We start from the raw sequence: 20,829 nt of genomic DNA, 5'->3' as shown, positions 1-20,829 counted from the left end.
TGCTTGGTACCTCTGTCCCCATCGCCCAGCAGGGAAGTGCAGAGCTCACACCCACGCTGGGTGGGCCCTGGTCCTGCCTAAGCACAGCTGCTCGAGAGCAGTGGCTTTGCAGCAGCACCTCCCTAAGGGTCTTTCGCCTGATAGGAAAAGACCTTTGAGAGAGGTGACAACTTCCACAGGTGCTGCGGGCATCAGACTTCCCAAAAAGATTCCCTTGGCCACATCATTCTCTTGTACCCCCTTAGGAATATATATATTCAGTCAGTATTACCTATCTTAGTTTTGGCTTTTTATTGTTTTCTTCCCTCTCTCTATTTACCCCTCCATTACCATGAATAACTTACAAAAGTTCTTTAGGAAAAGAAACATTGGGTTATCTTATTCCTTGAAATTCACGTGTGTGTTCCCTTGTTACACTGTAAGTAAGAGCCTCCCATGCCAATCCTCTCTCTTTCCCAGCACGGCAACAATATTTATTCTGAATAGTAGTTCACATCTGCTTTTCCAAAACTTACCTTTCTTATCGCCATCTTGTTACTCCAAGACAGCAGAGCATTTTGAATGCCCAACGTATTTAAAAGGAGAATCTGTCAGGGAGAGGAGATGTCAAGAACCTGTTGACATTAAATATAATTATCCCAGGCAATGGACTGTTTGAGGATTAGGGATGTCCTGATGAAGGTGCAAGAAGAAGGTAGAACATGAGGGCACTCATGTTTTTAAACTCACTTTTTAAACTCCAATATGCAACTCTTAGAAAGAAATACTGACTTATAAAAAACATGGCCCTGAGTCAGTGAAGCAGTACTTCAGAAACGTTGCAAGTTTATAGTCTCAGATTAGTTGTGAAATATCACATCCTTTCAAAGATCTATTTAAGTTGCTAGAAATGTGGAAGCCTTTTTTTAAGGTTGGGTATGCATTTTGCCTGTGAAGCCTGAGAACCCCCCAGTGTATCTCACTTACCTTTAACATCTCATGATTATCTGTGGACTGTGAAAAATATCATGGCAAGTTAAGCCAGTAAAAGGAGGAAGACCTATTAGGAAGTTTCAGTTTATGTTGTATTTAAAACAGTTGCTTAATAAAATTAAGGGTACAATTGAGGCTCTCTTCTCTGCTATCTGATATGCCATTAATAAAATCCTATGTGGAGCAAACTGTGCATTTACTGTTCTCATTCCCAGCCCAGTGTTAAGAAGAACGAGGACTGATAAGCAATGGCTTTGCAGAGCACGGTTTTACAGACACTCACCTAGGCTAACTCTCGAGCCTATGTTTTCTTCCTTCCCTACAGGGCTTGCTCTCAGAAATCCTCCGAAAAGAAGAGGATCCCAAGACTGCCTCTCAGTCCTTGCTGGTAAACCTTCGGGCTATGCAGAACTTCTTGCAGCTGCCGGAAGCAGAACGAGATCGAATTTACCAGGACGAAAGGGAAAGGAGCTTGAACGCAGCGTCCGCCATGGGCCCGGCGCCTCTCATCAGCACACCGCCCAGCCGGCCTCCACAAGTAAACTGCTCTCTCTGCCTCTGGGGTTTGCTTCTTGTGCTCTCTCACTGTACTGCTGGGTGAGACCTTTCTGAAAAAGAAGAAACCTTTTGCTGTCGCACTTTTTAAACACTGGTAGAATCATTACTTGCAGTGCATATTGCAAATTAAATTTAAGAAATATAATGGATGATAGTAGCATTTTATTACTACCTATTTTCTAATTTTAAGATAAATTCTATCCATTATGGTTCCTACCGAATTTTTTGCTCATTTTATTGAGGTACAAGCTTTACTGGGCATGGAAGATGATAGCTTTTAGCTGTCATCTTTTCTTACAATTCTTAGGTTCTTAATGTTATAGCTTCAGATAGGGATTTTGAGGGATTTGGACCATTAAACTGAGAGGGAACAAAAGCAGAAATGTGAGTACCTTCTAGTGCCTTAAAAATTATTTTTTCAGAAAGCAAACAGGTAAAACTAAAGTGATGGGGGAAAGAAGATCCCGTCCCAAAATGCTGGGCATGCTTTTACCATCTTGAGCTACTGACAACTGCTTAAAATAACAGCTTGCTATATCCATTGCTCTGAATGATTTGGATATGTTCATTAAAGCTTCATGTAGTATCTGTTAAAATGAAACTCCTATTGATTTTTCTAAAATTTATTTGATTTAATTCTTCAAAAATTGCAAAGTTTGATAGACTGGGATCAAGGGATTCAGTGGTGCAGTCCTTGTGTCAATCAAGGAAATTCTGATGCTTGTTTTAAGGTATGTGAGAAATGCATGTGAGCAGTAGGAATGCACAGAATTTCCACAAAGAAACATGGTTCACTCCAAAACCTGTATATTTTCAGAAATACTCTGTGTTGATCTGGCTCAAGGTTGTACTTTTGCAAAGGAAAATCCAAACTGATCTGCAGATATGTGGTGATCATGCTGTATACACAGTCCACTTTTGCTAAACAAAGCAAAGCTTTAGGATTGTTGGAATTTTGTGATGGGTGATTTTTTGAGAAAACACAGCAGGTTTTTGTTATCCAGTCATAGGCTTGTGACTGTGACTATGTTTTGTACCCGTTCAGAATGCTATAAATTCCTCTTGAGATTATTTTTCTAAGTTACCTTCAGCTAATGGATACTAAGAACCACACTAAAGTAACGAATAACAAAATTGTAGGAGGGAGGAGAGATCACCTTGACCTGCTGCAGTACTTTTCACAAGAGAAGAATTTTTTACCAGAAAAACAGGCTGTACTAATGGTGTAGTTTTGTTATCATAACTGAGTTTAGTCTATAAAATCCACTATAGATATTCTTCAAGATAAAGGACAAGAATCTATTTACATAGGGATGCTTTAGTGGGAAATAGTTAAATAGAGATAACTGTGTTTAAAATAACATTTGAGTTTGTTTTAATATCTGTACCTGCTCCCACAGCCCAGGTAATTCAGAGCGAAGGCTAACCCTCCTTCTTAACTTATCTCTTTCTGCCAAGGTAATGTCTCACTCTGTCTCAAGTGGTCTTGGGCAATTTCACAGCTAAAGAACAGAGTTAATTACAGGACCTTCCTGAAGGATGTCAAGTCAGAGGTAGTCCTTGTACTGGTTTTAATTCACACTTTAAACTGTATAAATCCCTTGCAGCCAGAAAGAAAGTAAGACGTAGGGGTTTTCTTAACTGACTAAACATACTGTAAGTCCAAATTTGATGGGAAAAGGGGGCTAAATCTATCTGTCTCTACTGTGCTCTTGTTCATAATTACATTTCATTTTTTTAGTGTGAGTCAGGAGTATAGTTAACCTAATTGCGACAGTTCAAAGTGGAAACAGCATACATTTTTGTTTTAATCCTTTTCAAAAGGAAAGCAAGTTTAAAAGGAAACATTATAGACTAATACTTGAGGTCTACAGAACAAAGCACTTATTTTTCCAGTTGTTGTGCTGTTCTCTGTCATTCAGCAAAACACACACATTTTCCCTAGTGAATAGATTGAGAACGTATAAACCTCTGAGTTGTGATTCTTTGTGACCTTGTTTCCAGAATTCCACACTATAAACATCTGAAGCACTTTTCACCTGCTGCTAAGCGTTCAGTCTTAAGTTTGAAAATTGAAATATCTGTGTTGGTAAGATAACTACAATACTTGGTGCTTGAAATAATAGTGAAATTGTCCTAGTTGTAACACTGGCAAGTATAACTTCACAAAACACAGCAGAAATAAATTACAGTCAGGATACTGCAAAATTTTCAGTGCAAACTGCTACTGTGATACCTCCCCCAAAATGTCCACAGTTTATTGAATATTTGATACTAAGGAAATAAAACTACTATCATCCTTACTACTAAATTTATTATAAGCAATTATTTAAAGATCACTTTGCAGGAATACAGCATAATATTTTTCCAGCTTGACTATGAGCTTCTCGGATAACCATTGAAAGAGAAAACAGACCGTTTATCCTGACAACAGAATTTACACAAGAGCCAACATATTTAATATTAAATCTTTAGACCAGTGTAACGTTTGAAACAATTAAACTATGAAACCATGAAAAATGGGAGCTAATATGCCACACATGAAGGTTTATTTTGCAATTGCAAGTTATCAGTTTCGGAAGGATGTGAAAATAAACATCCTGAAAAGGATCTATTTTGCATTTTTGTGTTGCCAACTGGTGGCCAGACAGTAGAGCAGAGTTAACCATTTAGCAGCTGAGCTTGTTCTGTGTAAATTTTGCATTCTGTTGTATGCAAAACCAGAAAGTGTGACCTTGGAGGTCTGATTGGATAGTAAGAACTCACCAAGCATAAACCCTGGTGCCTGAGTTAGAAGGAAGAGTGTTGAATTTATCTCATTTTTACAGCATTCTTACTAGTTGCTACTTGAGCTAATGTATCTGGATTGTTTCCAATTCTTTTTTGAAATCCTTTAAGAAGCTCTTTGTCCCCGTTACTTCTCCCTTTCTCTCTGACTTAAACAAAATGCAAAATCTTACTTTTTTTTTTTAATTGAAATCATTAGCCTCTAATGCATGAGCTTTTGGGATGCGTGTATAGCCCTCTAAGCTGGTCAAGTTGTAAAAGTCTGCTACTATCTTCCACACTGGTGGACTGAGCACAAGGAGACGGCGTGCACAAGGATTTTTCCCTTGGACATTGTTCGAGTTGCCACCCCTGGGGCAGAAGCCTGTCTGTCAGGCTGTTTCCTGGGGCACTGGAATTTATAAGTATTAGCATCTCCATCAGGTAGGTACTGCATGGAGACGTTTAACCTCTGCAATCTAGAAGGAAAGGAAAAGGTCCTTTCACATTCTATTTCTTTTAATCATTTCCCCGCACTCTTCAATGCCTTCATCTTGCAGATCACCCCACAAAGGCCCTTCTGGGATATTCTTAGGTCAAGTTGAGAGAATGAGTCTATTGCATGTTATATGGAAATGAGAGAATCTGTGGATACTTTAGAGGATGATGAGGTGCTAGGGATGGCCTTTATATCTCATCAGGGCAGAAGGGAAGATGACTCCCTCTCCTCTGTACAGTTTGTGGGGGGGATAGAGACAGGTGGCCAAGTTACAGATTTTCTTTTCCAAAATATTCTGCTTAGAGGTTTTTAGCCATCCTGCAGTTACAAACACTTCTTCTCAGGACAAGTAATCTCCATTTCAGCTGAGCCAAGGAAGAAACCTTTCTTGCCACCCATATTTCCCAAAGAAAATTTGTGTTAACCCTTGGGGCCCATCATCATCCTGTGTAAAAATAGAGTACGTGTAATGTCAAGAGCAGAATATTATTTTAACAATATTATTTTAACAAGGCGATGTTTTAAGAAGTAGCCAAAATCTTGCATGAGTCATGGTTCTAGGTACTCATTGACCAAAACCTTAATCTCATAAATACAATCCTGGCCTCTCTGACTGCAGATAAATTACGGTTCCTTCAAGTTAAAGCAATCGTGGGTTGGGTCTCAGAGATAGGATGTTACTCTTGAAAGAATGGTATCTAGGAGAGCGCTGCTTTGATGATGTTTGAGGAACAGTGAATCTCCATTGCAAGGAGTTCTGGATAACACCAGCTTCCTTGAAACTTTATGGTGGAGTCCTAGTCCCATATGCATGTGCCATGTATCACCACCAGCAAAATTTTTATTTTCAAGTTGGCAAAATTTTAGATTTAGGTTGATAATCTTTGTGCCAAGTTGCATTTTAATAAAAGTAAAATGAACAAAATAATAAATGCAATCCTCTCCTCCCACCCCCACAAAAACCACCATGGAGGAGAGTTAATGGGAAACCCTGACACTTAACTATAACTGCACTTCCAGGCGCCACTGCAATAATGGAGTAGTAAACCTTGTCCTGATAAAAGCTGTTCTGAAAGCAACAGCATTTATTGTACCTCCTCTGCTATTTGCAGAGCAGAACTGAAAAGTAGTTTGTTTTGCCTGGAATGAACTACTTTATGAATTTTAATGTACAATGTAATATTAAAAGCTAAACCAGGATTAAAGAAGATTTTTGTTCCCAAGCTAAAACAGTAGTTATGAGAATGTGTTATATAAGTTTTTTTGTTTCAGTTTCGATGGGGAAGGAATGAGGTTCCATGTTTGTGAAAACCTCTTCATGCTGGTTATTCCTTCTATGACAACTTACCCTTTTTTTAGGAAAACTGAATTAATCCAGAACTTCTTGCTGCTGTAATCAGTCTTATTTGATGAGAAGATATATCTGGGTAGGCCAGGAGGAGATGGATATGTTATTTTTTTTCAAGTATTCTTAGAAGACTAGATTGATTGGTGATAGGAAGATGGCCAAATGAATTCCTGATTTTCAGTGTGTTACATTTGTAAAATAATGCTCCTCTCTTCAGTTAGTATTTCCAATATTTGGTTACTGTCAAAAAAAAAATTAGCTGATCTATGGTTTCTTTCGTAAACAGAAAATATGGCTGTTGGTGTGGGTGGGGTGGGAGGTTGTGCTTAAGTGTGGATGAGATGAGAGATTATGTTTTGTTTTGTTTTTCTCTCCAAAATGAATACTTTTTCCACCTCCTCTCTCAAGTCGTGAAGTTGCACCATTGAGAGCTTTTTTGTTTTCTGTTGGGTTTTTTTGAGGAGGAGGGTGTTTTTTCAACCCAGCTTCAAACAGCCTCTGTCTTAAACTCAATTCTAAATTCAACACAACAGCCTAGATGCTGCTTATGTATAAATTATGAAACAGTTATATGTATGGATATTCTCCAAGAGGTTAATTGACATTATTGCATGGAATTCATGAGACCAGAGCAGACCAATGGTCAATCTAGACCAGCCAGATTCTACACCTGATCTTTTAAGAGAAATTATTAAGACACAGGAAAAGAATTTTTATACCTGGTCAATGAAGTGAATTGGAAAGGGAGAGGGTATGACTGAGAATCACAACTCTTGGTAACCCCCAAACCATCATTTTATAACTTTAAGACTTTATTCCCCTGAAGATCTTTGGGCTAATACTGCTTTTTGATGCAGATATTGGTGTTTTCTGAATTCAATTAGTGTTCCCTGATTAAATATCAACAGAAGGCAATAGGAGTTTGTTTGTTTGTTTTAACTTTGATGACATATTAGATGCTGTTGAATTTATTGTACCTGTATAAAGATAGATGTGATTTGCAAACCAGAATGAGGATTTTCAGTAATTCCCTTGGGTTAAATGCATAACTGTATTAAATTGGACATTGAGAAGTGTGGACTGAGTAGCATAGTTTAAATTATGTCTGCAGCATGGTGTGTGATGGCTTTTGATGGTCTGTGTGTTCACAGCTCAGTTAAGTGATCTCTGAAGTACTGCTACAACATGAAGCTGTCCTTTGAAGCTCAGTAGCAATCAAAAAGGCAGTGTGCTTACAGAAGAGACACAATTTGATCAAGATCACAAGAGCAAAATATTTCCTTCCCAAAAACTTGTGTATGCTAGCTGAATACCTTCATCTTCTCATCTTCCCCTTGGGTCTTTCAAAGATTAGTTACAAGTTTAAATTATTTTGGGGGGAAGGACTGAAATTTGTTTCCCAAAATTTAAACCCAAGGTTCAAGAAAGTGTCTTGACAAAGCCATCACTTTTTCATTCTCTAATTTAGCTTAGGCTGATTTTTACATGCACAGAGATAAGTCTGTCTACAGTTGTATATTTAACATCCCCACCACTTGTCAGTTGTCTTCTGGCACATCCTTCTTATTTAAAAGTTATAAAATTGCCACTGATTTTGTATTTTTAAATTATTTCACTGTATTATCTTCAGGAGATGCATCTGCTCTTGCAGCCCTGTATGGTGTGAGGCATACCTTTTCCTGCTCTGCAGTGGGAAGGAGAGAGTTTCATGGTGCTGATTCTCCCTCCCTGCTGCCAGGTATCTCAAATGTTTCTGAGCAACCTTTGGTCCAGGCTTGGCCATCCTCTTGTGCAATGTGGCTGGTAAAATGTCACACTACAGAAAAGGGCATGGCTGCCAACTACTAATTGTTTTCTGATAAAAAAAAATCATATGATTAACTGTATGCCATATTCTGGGATTTTTCTTCATTTCCATTTTTACTTAGAACCCTTGTTTTCAGACACCAGAAAGTGCTAATGCCTGCCAGAATGGGGGCAAGGGGAAGTGCTTGTGGACAACTTGTTCTTCTGAATTTTACCCCTTATAGTTAATGGGCATGTGTTAGCACAGATCCTGAAAAGCCTGATGGACAAATCACATTCAGCAAAAATGTCATGCACTCCCAGTTTCTGGGCTAGATTATTTTATATTAAAAGCACTATGGATGATAGCTAACACAAACTGAGGATGGCATTTCTAGGAAAAAATGGGCTGCTGATTTGCCTAAGTACATCTCTCATCCAAACCCTTTGACTCCCATATTGTGTGACCTGTGACATATGAAAGCTCATAGAGAGTGAGATTAGAAGATGAATTATCATGTTGTCATGATTTCCTTTTGAACCTCAAGGGTCTTCAGAGCACAGGAAGATGCTGACTTGCACTGGATCAAACTGATAGGGAAAGTGTGGGTTTAGACATGTACTTAAGAGTAGGCTGAATCACCTTCAGGAAGTGCCAAGCTCTGTCCATTAGACCTAGAATTAGGTGGAATGACTGTCTTAAACTAGCTGTGTAACTTCAGAATAACCAAATTAATTCAGCTCTCAATAACCTCTGTATGAATCAGTATGTTTGAATTGAAATCTTAACGTTTGATTTTGTTTGCATCGTCACCCTGTGGGTTCTCGGCAGAAATCCAGTTTTCCTTTCCTCTGATCCACTTTAGGATTAGTGGCCCATTAGGTCCACTAATCTTGAGCAAGCCATGCAAGAGTAACTGCTAAAAACAGACGTTGTCCTTTACTACTAAGAATATTGTAGGATAAGCTGAGTACGTGCTGATTTTTTGTGCCTCTCAACTGATATTGCAGAAACTGCAGTCTAACCTTGGTGGGATGATGCTTGGTGTTGAAACATCACTTCCATCATTTCCAGAGGATGAAGGAAAGGATAGTCTCCTGCACATCATGTCGCTACTGATGTATTTTTTTTGTTGTTTTCCTTAATGCTGCAGATGCAGCATAAAGGTGGTACTGTAATCATTCTGTCTTGTTTACATGTTTGGTGTTTACTTAATCTGGATTGCAATAAGAATAAATATTTGGTGTATGTAAGTGAAATACAACTAGAATCAGTAGCTTTAAGTCCTATCTTGGTTTTATGAAGGAGTGGTTAAAGTATGCATTATTGTAAACTGTCTCTTAAAAACAGCTTAAGAACCAAACTGATAAGATAAATTTTTAAAAATCCAATCTAAAGCCACAACTTTTCGACATTATCATGCATTTGAGTGTACTGGGCATAAGACATGAATCAAGATATATCTGTCAGATTTCTATTTCATTAGAGATTCTTTTATGTTGTATTTACAATTTTTATTTCATTTGTGTGGGGCAAAGAAATCATGTAAGGATTCACAAGTCTCTACAAGACTGTTTGACAGGTTTCCACCTAATTTATAACCTTGAAATTTGCAGTGATCTGTTAATGGTAACTTGAATTTCAGATGCACCTGTTACAATGCACTGAATTTTCCTGTTTCCCAGTTGCTGAAACTATAGATAACTTATAATGTTTATTCTGCAAAATACTGAAAGAATATCAGAGAAAGATTGGATAAAAGGAATAAAATGCAAAGGGGAACTACTTAGGGAGGGAAAGAGAGGAAAATAACTTTTTCATAATGAAAAATGTCTCATATTTTCTAGGTCAAAACTGCTACTATTGCTACAGAGAGGAATGGAAAACCAGAAAACAATTCCATGAACATTAATGCTTCCATTTATGATGAGATTCAGCAGGAAATGAAGAGAGCTAAGGTGTCCCAAGCACTGTTTGCGAAGGTTGCAGCAACCAAAAGCCAGGTAAAATTCCCAGGGCTCAAAGAGCTCCATGTCCTGTGCAAGTATTCCCCCAGATCATTTTCTATGTGAGTTTAAAATGTGTAGCTGGGTCAGTGTATCAGCCCAGTACAACAACTCAGAGCTCCTTGCTGAGTTTGGAGGTAACCTCTGGTTCCCCAGACAGGGTAGAGAAGCAGCTTCCTGAGATGTCTCGCTCCCTTTTCCCCACCAGCCAGACACCTTTCCTGTGTGCCCATGGATCTTGGTGTGGCTCAGAAGGGATCAGGTTCATCAGTTCTCAGCTGGTGTGGATGTGGCAAAAGCTGTGGTCAAGATCTGGGTATTGCTGCCAAATTCATCTTGAGGCTTTGGTGTTTTGCAATTGCATGTGCTGCAGTGAGGAACGCTGGGGTGCTGGTTTTTTGCAAAAAAAAAATTTAGTCAGACCCACTGGTGAGACTGGCATGAGAGGTGGACTGTCAAAAAACAGGAAAAAAAAGAAAACCAACAAAAAAAGGACACCAAAAATTACAGTTGTACAAGTTATAGCTGAGAAAAAAAGTATAATTTTGTCAAACACAATGTCTGTTTGGTTACCTGCTTGCATGCATACATATATGTTGCATATTCAGTTTTAAGCCTTTGTTTTGTGGTTTCCTATTCTGTTTTCTTTAACTGAAGATTTTCTGTCAAGTTTAGTGGCAAGAGGGAAATCAGTAGGCACTTGTTGGGTGTGATTACCATAAATGACATGTCTTCTGAGAAAGATCATTGTAGTATGTGAATGCATTGATTTAAGTGAGAATGTGCTCAAGAAGTAAAGGCAAAACATATAGAAAAATGAGAAAGGTATAGTTATACAAATGCTTGAAAGAAATCAGATGTTGAATTTTCATATTAGATTGTGTTAAATACACTTAATCACTACTTCTATATTTTTCTAAAATTACTTCATAGAAAAATTCAGCATCTTCCAGGGAAAGCTAGTGGAGCTCAGTTAGACTGATGTTTCTTGGGCCATCAGCATTTTAGTGCTGGTTTTCTTTTTAACAAGGCTTTAACTTTTGACTTCTGTGCTGTTCACATTTTGGAGTTCACTTCATTGTACAGAAAGGATGTTGTCTCTTAAGTTATATGGTGTAAGGAGCATTTAAAGGGATATTTTGGAAATGTTGTATCAAAATGATTAAACTCAAGCTGTGGACTGTAAAAATTATAGCTTTATAGGCCACATGCCTGCCTACCCTTCAATCACTGTCAAAGTGATAATTTCAACAATAATATGTTTCCTTTATTGTGGGATTCTAAACACCAAGTGCTGTTTAAACATTAAACTGAATTGTTTATGTTAGTGCTGTACTCAGTGTGTCATACATCAGGCCACTATAATCTCCCATGGAATGTAAAAATTCCGTCATGAATCATGGCTTGTATATCAGAAATTACTGTAATTTTGATTGGAAATTACAGAGCTCTTGAAATGTTTCTAATTATGATAGAATGTTACAGCAGCTTCCAACCTGTGTGCTCCTCAGATGTCTTTATTTACATGTCAAAACTTGGGGTTAGAGAACTGTCCGTTTTCCGCACCTTCCCCTTTCCACTGCAGTCTTCTGTAAAGCTAAGGTATGAAGCCAGTCTATCAGCCCACATAATTTTGCTCTGATCTGGTTTGTGCAATAGTGTATTTATTTCAGTGCAAAGCCTTAAAATTTCTAGGTGGATCAGCTCTTTCAGTGCTGACTTTCAGAGGGACAGGCAATCAAAATGAAGCCTGAAAGCCTCCAGAGGACTGCAGGTTTAGTTGAGCATTGGTATAAAATCTAGATTCTTGTACAAACTTTGCCTGCTAAGTACAGAAAACAACACCAAACACATAGTTCTTTTCCATTTTACTCTGGTGATTATACCTGTGTTCTCAGGGGTTATTTTTCCCACCAATTTCAGCAATGTTAATTTATGTGTCTAGCATGCTTTCAGGTCTGTAGTTAAACAAAGTGTCATTTGTACTGGAAAGCTGCTTTGCAGAAGTACCCTCCCAGGTAGACTAGGATGTGCTAGGTCTTCTCGAACTAGCTGACTGTTAGTAACCCAATCAATAATCTTTCAATATGTAGCAATGCCACCTATACTAAAGGAGGTGCATGTACTGTAAAAGATTCTTCATTGGAGCTCTTCAGTGGTACAAGTAAACATTTCTTGGGGCAAAAAAGTCTCCCTTGCACAAAAAAGAGGCTTGTTCAAACATATTCTCTAAGAGAACCTCTCTTGAGAGAGATCTCTTTCTGATATTTTTTTCAGTTTGGAGATATTGGTTCCATACTCAGAACTGGGAATCCTGAGATATAACCCAAGTTGTAGTGAAAAGTCTGAAAGACTCATATTAGCAAATGATGTGTTGATTAACATTTTTGTTTTTAAAAATTGCTAAAATTGAACATTATTGATTTTATCTTATTTTGGATATAAGGACTTAATTAATTTCTGAGCGCAGTCTGGAGTTGTGGTGTAAAACCATATGTGACCTAAACCAGCTCTGTGAGGGGACAAAGGCCTGGAGGGCCTTGCCTTTTTTTTCCTAATAAACTGATTTGGGGCAACATTAGACTGGATGTCTAAGCAGCCAGTATCTGCAAGGTGGCTGGGCTTGCCTGAGCCAGGAGACTGCAGATAATGTTCTGCTGACTAGAGCACTTTGTACAGAATTGCTACTAAATGATGCACTACAGGAGTTTCTATTTGGGTAGCACCAAGGTAAAAAATGAGCATCTTCCCTTGCACTGTGTTAGTGCCTTTGGCAAGAGTGGAACTGGAAGTCCTGGGATAATCACTTCATTACAATGAAAAGTCTGGAGGAAACACATTAGAAAATAATGTGTTGATTAACAGTTTTATTTTTAAATCCTCCTGAATTGTGGAGGACCAACCACATGTGGACCTGATGCTCAACAAAGCAGCTGGGGCCTGCTGTGGCAGAGGTCCTGGGGTCAGGCAGAGGTTGCTGTGCTGTTAAGAGAGTTCATTTTCTGACTCAGGTGGAGGATGATTTGCCTGCTTGAAGTTTCATGGTGCACTTTGCTGGCAGCTTGTTAGCGTTCCCAAAGGAAACGACCTGTCTGGTACATGGGTTTGAATGAGTTTGGGGACACAAGTAGGACATTTCTTCAATTGTTGAATGCTTTTCCCATACAGGAATGCATATGTTCTGTATATTTTAAAAGTTTCTATGTTTTTAAGGATCGATATATTATCTACAGAATAATTTAAAAATCTGTTAAATTCAAAATACATACTTCAAAAGTTAATATGATTATACTAAGAAGGTAAGGAAGATACTACAATTCAAATTCCTGGAATACATCATATCTTTGGGGAGTTTTAGAGCTTTATTTGGCAAAGCACCTAATGTCCATGTTTAAAATCTTGTGTTTTTATTGTAGGTTGTCTTTCTAGTAGGCCTGCATGGGTTTTTTGTTAGATTGTGTTGAAAAGAAAGCTTTGCAAAAATGCACACAAAAGGAAGACAGAAAGGTTTACCAAGTGTTTTGTCTCTTCTCGCAGGTTATTGATTCTTAATGACAGAGTGGCAATGCCAACAGTATTATTTGCTAAAATTTAATCAGCATACCTGAATAACTCTAAATTAAAAGAATCCACACATAAAATTTTGTGGCATATGTTACTTTTACAATTTCATCATATTGGGTTTTTATTAAATTTGTAACCTGAAAGTCTGATTCAAGTACTTATGGAAGCACAATCTTAATTTTGTTATTTAAAAAAATAAAAGAAAAAAAAAAGTTGATTTGTATAATGATCATTAAGGCATCATGGTTCAGTAACTCTGCAGTGGCTACGATGTTCTCATGTGGGAGCCAGGGATGAGTTTTCCTTGATGGTGACAGATGCTGAAATCTAATTTTATTCCATAAAAACAGATAAACAAGCAAACAAAACCCCCATACCTAAGAGCCCTGAGAGATAAGGCAGGTAGAGACTTGTTTCTGTATGTTTGCTATGTTTTGAGAAGTTAGATTGATGTTATGGCTTATCCTGAAAAGCTGTGTCTCACATGTGCTAGCATGAAGCAGGGAAGAAAGCAATACTTTGCTGAAAATCAGGTTAAATTGCTAAAGCTTTCTTAAATTTAGGAAATTACAGTTTGCAAAAACATCAGTAATATCGAGCTCCATACCTCTGAGAGTCCCATGCACTACAGTTTCAGGCCACTAGCCTGCTTTATTTACCTAAAGAAGTTTAATTTTTAGTGAAATAAATGGGTGAAATCTTCTGCAGTCGATCCTGCAATCCTGGCTCATTATGGCCCCATAGGTGCCAAATGCCCTCCCTTCTCACCAAATGAAAATGCCTGTATGTGGAGGGTGAGACTCTTGGTTCTCACAGAATCATGCTTTGATTTTAAAATAATTCTAATGGAGTACTACCATACCTCCAGAAACCTCATTTAATGACGTAGTTCTGACCTGTTACTTCTGAGCTGTTGTGTTGTGTTGCCCAGTTTCCTGTTCTTCGTCCCTGTCTTTTGCTTTGGTTAGTAGTAGTTTCACATACAAAGTGTGGAGGTAAAATCATGGTTTTCAGAACATCTAGAGAGTCCATCCTGAGCCATCAGGCAAGTATTTTATACAGTGGCTATTTAATTAGATGGGGTTGACTTTTTGCCATTGTATGCACCAGGAGTGTGCTCTTCCAGGAGGCTGCATAGGAGATCCGATGGGTAGGCACTAGGCAGAGAATCTAGCACTCATGAGTAGATGGGAAGGAGTTAAATGGGAAGGGAATGCTAAACATTGGCACTAAAAATGCTTTTGGCATGCAAATACCATGCTTTTCCTGACATAAATATTTTCAGAATAGGCCATTAGAGTTCAGGTATATAAAACCCTGCTTTTACTGGAAATTTTAATGTTGTAGTAAACCTAGAGATTTATAGTGAAAAATTGATGTCTGTTATCTCACTTTTAACTTTTTAACCAGCAGTTTTATAAATGCTATATCTTTGATCTGGCTTTTTCCATCTAGAGACTAAGCTATATACTCTAATAGGAAAGTCATTTTTAAACAGCTTCCCACACTGAACAAGCACGGTATTGTGGATCTGGCACAGAGATGTAACATGCCATTACCGCAGATATAGAACAATCTATTCAACTATTTTCCAGCTGGAGGAAAAGAAACCTTTTTATCACCAAGAGTAACCCTCTGGTAACAATGTGGCTTTAGGAGGGGATCTTGAAATTTATTTCCAAAGCTGTTTCCTCAGGGCATTGTACCTCAGGCTGCCCAGAGGGGTGCAACCTGCAGGGCAGGAGGGGGCTCAGTCCTTCGCCCATCACCCTGCTCTCAGTCAAGTTCTCTCCTGCCTTTGTCTCCCTCAGAGCAGCTGAGTCACTTCCTGGGTTTAAATCTTGGCTTAAAAACCTCCTTCCCCCCCACCCCCCTCCCCCCCAACCTCAGTGTACAATGGATTCTCTGTGGAGCAGGGGGGGATGCTGCACAGGGAGACGCGAGGTGGAAACACAATGTACTCTGAGGTCTGCCGTTTCACAGGTCCACCTGGAAATAAACCCCTCATCCCGGTGCAAAGGCGAGATACAGTAGTTAGGAAACATTAGCTGCAAAAACACACAACAACATCTATTTCTTATAATTTTTTATGTTGTTTTCCTCCCCCCTCATTGCCTGGGGGTGATTGCTCTGGCAGTTGAAGAGGTGCCATGAGCAGCAGGAGTCGGGGTGGGATCGGGTGTCGGCAGGGATGCAAGAGGAAGAGTGTGAACTGAGAAAGCAAGATGGGCTTTTGCATGCAATCGAGAATTGCCCCATAAAGCAGCATGTCATTCAGTGAAACTGTGAAACTTGGCAGATAGAGCTGATTTGTTTCTTTCACAAAATATCGAGTTACAGAGTCATAGTGTGTTCTGTCTTGCCCAGGTCAGAGGAAAAAGGATTTTCAGGTTTCTGGTAGGGGAAAAAAATTAATGTTTCATGTCCTTCCTCTGCCCCATGTCCTAGTCCCTCTTACAACATCTCCTCTCAGAAATAAAGGTTAAATCTCAGGAAATTTCCATAGCTTTTTTTTTAAAAAATACTTCTCAGAAAGGGAGTAGAAAAATTGAGTTTAGTTGACTCTCTTATCTCTTGATCATGGTAGACCCAAGAAAGGGCTGGCATTGATCCTGACTATATCCCACTTTATTGGTATGGCTTTGGTGGAGTGGCTAGACTTCAGTGAGCCTTGTGTTCCCCCTAATAAAAAAGGGGGAATAGACGTCAGCTTCATGAATGAACAAAGATGCAGTGAAGAGAAACCACCTTAAAATCTTCAAGGTGGTTCACATCAGCATGTAATTGCCCACGTAACCTTGGAGCCAGGTAGCCTTTTCAACACATTAGGCAAAGGCTAGATTTGTTGACACACTGATGAAAAAAGAGTGCTTCCTGAGCATGCTTTACAGGAGGGGTCAAATCGGCTGAGGCTGGAGGTTCCCAGCCAGACGGGTGGCAGCAGGAGCTGTTCAAATGCTGCCGTTTAAAGGACTGGTAGCAGCTTCAGGAGATGGAGTGTATTTGAGCCCTGAGGAGAGCTTCCCTGGAGGGATACGGTGCACACCTGCCCTGCTCTACTCTGGTTGGGAGTTAATGCTTAACGGTCTCACGGCCGCAGCCTGTGGCACGTCCCTGGGAGGCGCTGGGACCGCTGAGTGCCTGGCAGGATGTGGCCCGCAGGTGTCCAGAAACAGCAGAGTGGGGGGTTTTGGTTGGATGGTTTTTGTCTGGTGGAAAGAGCATAAATGAGTGAGAGAAGCTAGGAGAAGTACAAGTTAAAGTCATTAAATGTACAAATGAAAAAAGAGAGCCAAGAAGAGAAAGCTCTTTACAAAATACAAAATTATGTTAAAGCATCAAGACGGCACAACATAAGGAATGTTTGGTACATGTTATTGAAACTGAAAAATCAGAGTATGGAATGAATTATAATTTAGCATAATCCATAATTTTACAGTTTTCATTTTGAATTATTTATCTTATATGATTTGATTAAAGATAAAACTGGCTGACAAGATCTCTAACATCTCTGCATGTCTTAATGTCAAATGAAAAAACTCTGTATTATAACTTCACCATTTTAAATTTTTTATTTGTATTGTTTCTATATAGCTCCCTTTTATTTTTAAAGCATATTTCAGCTTCTCATTGTGTACACGCGATTCCATAACCCATCAGGCTTCAGTGTTGCCTCAGTACCTCTGATTCAGTAAATCAGATCATAGGCAGCATGCTGTCATATAATAAGGTGTCTGATCCTTATTACCAGTTTGTTGATGCACAGACTCCTTCAAATTGACCATTGCAACACATGGTTTCCCCTGAAACTAGCTGTGATAATTAGCGTGGCTCTAATGAGACAGAATGTCACTGATCTTGTGCTGAACTGTCGAGTATCGACGCTACGGATGGGAACTGTCAAAGCTTGCCATCTGTGACAGAGCTTGGCATATTCCATTTGCAAGGTAGAGCATGCTCAATAGACTGTTTTTAAACAAATGGTCCATTTCTTGATTAGGGCTCTGTGTTCTGTTACTGTGGAAGACTTTATATCATAGTTAAACTTCTTGCTTTTTTTTCCCCCTTTTTCTTCTGCTGGGGTAAGCTCGTTAGGAAATGAAGGCATTAATGATCCTCAAACCAGTCCTTGAATCTTCTGTTAGACTTTTAGGGAGAGGTGGGGAGGATCTGATCACATATTTATTCTTCTTCCTTCCCCCAGTTATCTTCATGTATTTCTTCTAGGGCTTGCGATCCCACAAGCCTTTTATCTGATTTTTTTTAAGCACTGAGGGGTAGGGATGGCATAGTTTTGAAGTATAGAAGAACAAAAATTTAAAAGTCTCAGGTGACATGCAGCAGGAGCATGTGCACCTGGGATGAAAGATTGAACTGGTCAGGAGAGTCAGGCACCCAGGCTCCCAGGACTGGCCCTGCATAATGCCGTGAAAAAAGTCCAGCGCTGCTTATCATTCCAAAATATGCTTTGTTGCTTTTTATTTCCTCCTTCTCTGGCAGACCACACAGGGCTTGTTCTGAAGAACATTTTCACTAATCTGATCAGGCAGCCAAATACGCCGGGAAAACTGCTTTAATGATCCCACTAATTACCTCAAGTCAATATGAACTGTATTATTAGACTGAGGGAAAATATTCCATTAGGTCTCCCCCTTGGGAGTTTCTCCGCTTTGTGATGTCACCGAAGCCTTCGCCCTCTCGCTTGTAATTAATTTTATTTACACACGCAGGCACGCACAAGGTCACACCTGCACAACCGGAGCTGGCCAGGGAGCTAGTGGCACTCAGGCTTAATCAGATCTGTCATAATTACCATTCTGCATGTTTCTGACACACGCTGTGAAATATTTCAATTTAACTGCCGCTACCAGCACAACCAGATGTAGTGTGAGTGTGGCTGCATTGGAAATATTATTCCTCAGGATAAACTCTCTCCTCCTCCTTTTTCCTCCCACCCCCTCTCCCTTTTACAGCTAATGTGGCACAGAAGCTGATGTATCCTGTAAATCTTGAATGCAGTGCTAGATTGATAACAGCAGATTAGACAGTTTAACCACAAACAGCTTGTTCATTTTTCACAAATGAAAACCACATGTGGTGTAACTAAAATTTCAGGCTTTTTTTTTTCCCCCTCTCCTCTTTGGTTGTTGTTTCCTTTTGTGTGTGCGTGTGTGTGTTAAGGTCTGCCTTTAGCTGTTAAGGGGTGAAATAAAAGAGTAAACATACAGGGGGAAGAGACACTGCTGTCTTTGGAGATTATTTCTCTTTGACCTTTATTGAAAACCTTCCCTGTTTTGGCAAAGAAATCAGATACCGCACAGGGGTTTGTCATTCACTCTGAGACTTTCTAATCTCTGGGGTTTGTGCCCACTTATTAAAGAAGTCATCCTACTGCGCTGGTTTTCAAAATAACATGCCAGCAAACACCTCACTTTAACCAAAAAATGTAGTCTTCAATGCTACCTAAATTTAATGGAAATAAAATTTTCTGCCAAAGTTTTTCACCATGGATTTTGTCTGCTTGCTAACCCTTCCCTGTACCTCTTCCTTTGGGGAAAAGATTATTTTTAAAAAGAATCCTCAAAGTCATTAGAAATTTTTGGAAATGGAAAATTGATCAGTATTTTTATTAAAATATTCCCATATTTCTTTTAAAAAGAGATAATGAAAAATTAAATATTTTCTTATTAAACACTTTTTAGGAGACTAGAAATTTCTGTAAATTGTTTTGCTTTTTTTCATAAATTCATTTTTTCAGGTAAATTGTTCAGCTTTCCCTAATTAAACAGCCATCAGTACTTGGTAAGGTGTTTTTTTTTAAACCATGTACTCTTTAGTAGATCACAGTTGGCTAGTTTTCCTACACAGAGAAAAAAATCTATGCTATTTTGATAGAAAGTTTTAATTATAAGACTCTAAAACAATTTTTGCAGCAACAAAAAAAAATGTAAGTGTGCAGAATGGAACTGAGCAGATTCTCCGAAAGCTGTTCCAGGTATTGTCAGGCAGGAGGAGTGGAGCACTACATGGGATAGAAATTCATCAAATCTAATCTGTAATAAGGCTTCCAGGGCAGGTTAAAAAAAAAAAAAGTAGCTTTAGTAAGAGGTTGTTTCATCCATTGGCAGAGATTTGTGATGCAGTAGCAATATTGAAAGTGCAAGAGTCAGGGAGCTAAGAATCAGTATTTGAAGTCAGTCACAAGAAGGTGAACAGGACAGGTTTTGAAAGCCACTGAAGGTGCAGTTTGTAGCAGGAAATTTGGCTATGTATATGGTCCCCCAGGCTGCTGCACACTCATACCAGTTGGGCAGCAGCTACTGACTGCATTTCTGACTGCATTACTGGTTTCCCAGAGCTGAGTTGGTCGGTGCAGGTGTGCCATCAGTGTCCCTCACTGCATGGCAGTGCCATCTCCATTAGTGATTCCCCCAGAATCCATGCAGGCCCCAAAAAATGTGAAAATCTTATTCTGGAGGAGCAGCCAAATCCCTGGAAGTGCTGTGGGTGCAGATGTCAGAAAAATAAGTCTGAAGTAAGATGAAGAGGAGGACAGGAAGGGCTCATATTGGACGAGGCAATGCTGAAATGAATTGTCAAGATTCTTGCAAAGATCTGGAAATACAGCACTCATTTCTCCAGAAAGCTATTCAAAAAATGTCATGCAGTTGGGAAGCACTGGATTGCCAAAAGAAGAAAGTATGGCACCCTCTGCCACCTCCTCTGAGTCTTTTATTTTTAGTTTTTCTCTCTTAGGTAGAGGTGTTCTGGTTCCTACACTCCAGATGTGTGAATCAGCTCTTCCCCAGGCAGCACCTGCTGTCTGCCTGACAAGAGGTGCTGTTTCTGGCAGGATGGATTTTCTTAATATCTCTTCCTGCATTCTATACCCCTTACCTTCTGTTTTGTTTTTATCTCACCACCTTCTCTTATTCCTCTCAGTATGGCTCTTCTCTTAGTTCTCCTTGGACTTTCCCCACCCCTTCCTGTCCCTTAAACACCCTTACCACCCACTCTTGTTCCATCTGCCTCTTTATCCTGTCCTATCCCGTCCCCTGCCTGCTGGAATCCCACCCCAGGCACATCCTCCCACACACCATGATTTTGTACACAAATTCCTTTGTGTGTGGGGCACAGTGTGGGCACTCCATGCCCTTGGCCTTTGCCAGACTGGTCACCAGCACTGCTGACTTTTAGGGTGAAGCATTGTTCCAATTCTCTGCACGGTGACACGGATTTAGCCAGGAGAAGAACCATACTCTTGATTTCTCTTGTGCCTTCTGTGAGCAGATCACTGATTCAGGAGGTTTTTGAAGATTGAGTATATCAG

General features: G+C 39.4%; 1 protein-coding gene across 5 annotated transcripts in view; it reads left to right on the top strand.

The window, feature by feature from the left end:
* The window catches only part of SATB1 (SATB homeobox 1), a 91,943-nt gene that overhangs the window by 55,501 nt on the left and 15,613 nt on the right, over nucleotides 1-20,829 (top strand). For all 5 annotated transcript variants that reach the window (XM_030967536.1, XM_030967544.1, XM_030967553.1 and 2 more), the window contains 2 exons: nucleotides 1,298-1,510; nucleotides 9,777-9,932. In XM_030967536.1, the coding sequence (XP_030823396.1) occupies nucleotides 1,298-1,510; nucleotides 9,777-9,932 (369 nt within the window). The remainder of the gene's footprint in view (nucleotides 1-1,297; nucleotides 1,511-9,776; nucleotides 9,933-20,829) is intronic.

Source organism: Camarhynchus parvulus, chromosome 2 (genome assembly GCF_901933205.1).
Source record: "Camarhynchus parvulus chromosome 2, STF_HiC, whole genome shotgun sequence".
Classification (NCBI taxonomy): domain Eukaryota; kingdom Metazoa; phylum Chordata; class Aves; order Passeriformes; family Thraupidae; genus Camarhynchus; species Camarhynchus parvulus.
Note: the sequence above shows the minus strand (reverse complement) of the source record. Positions and strands in the feature narration are given on the sequence as shown.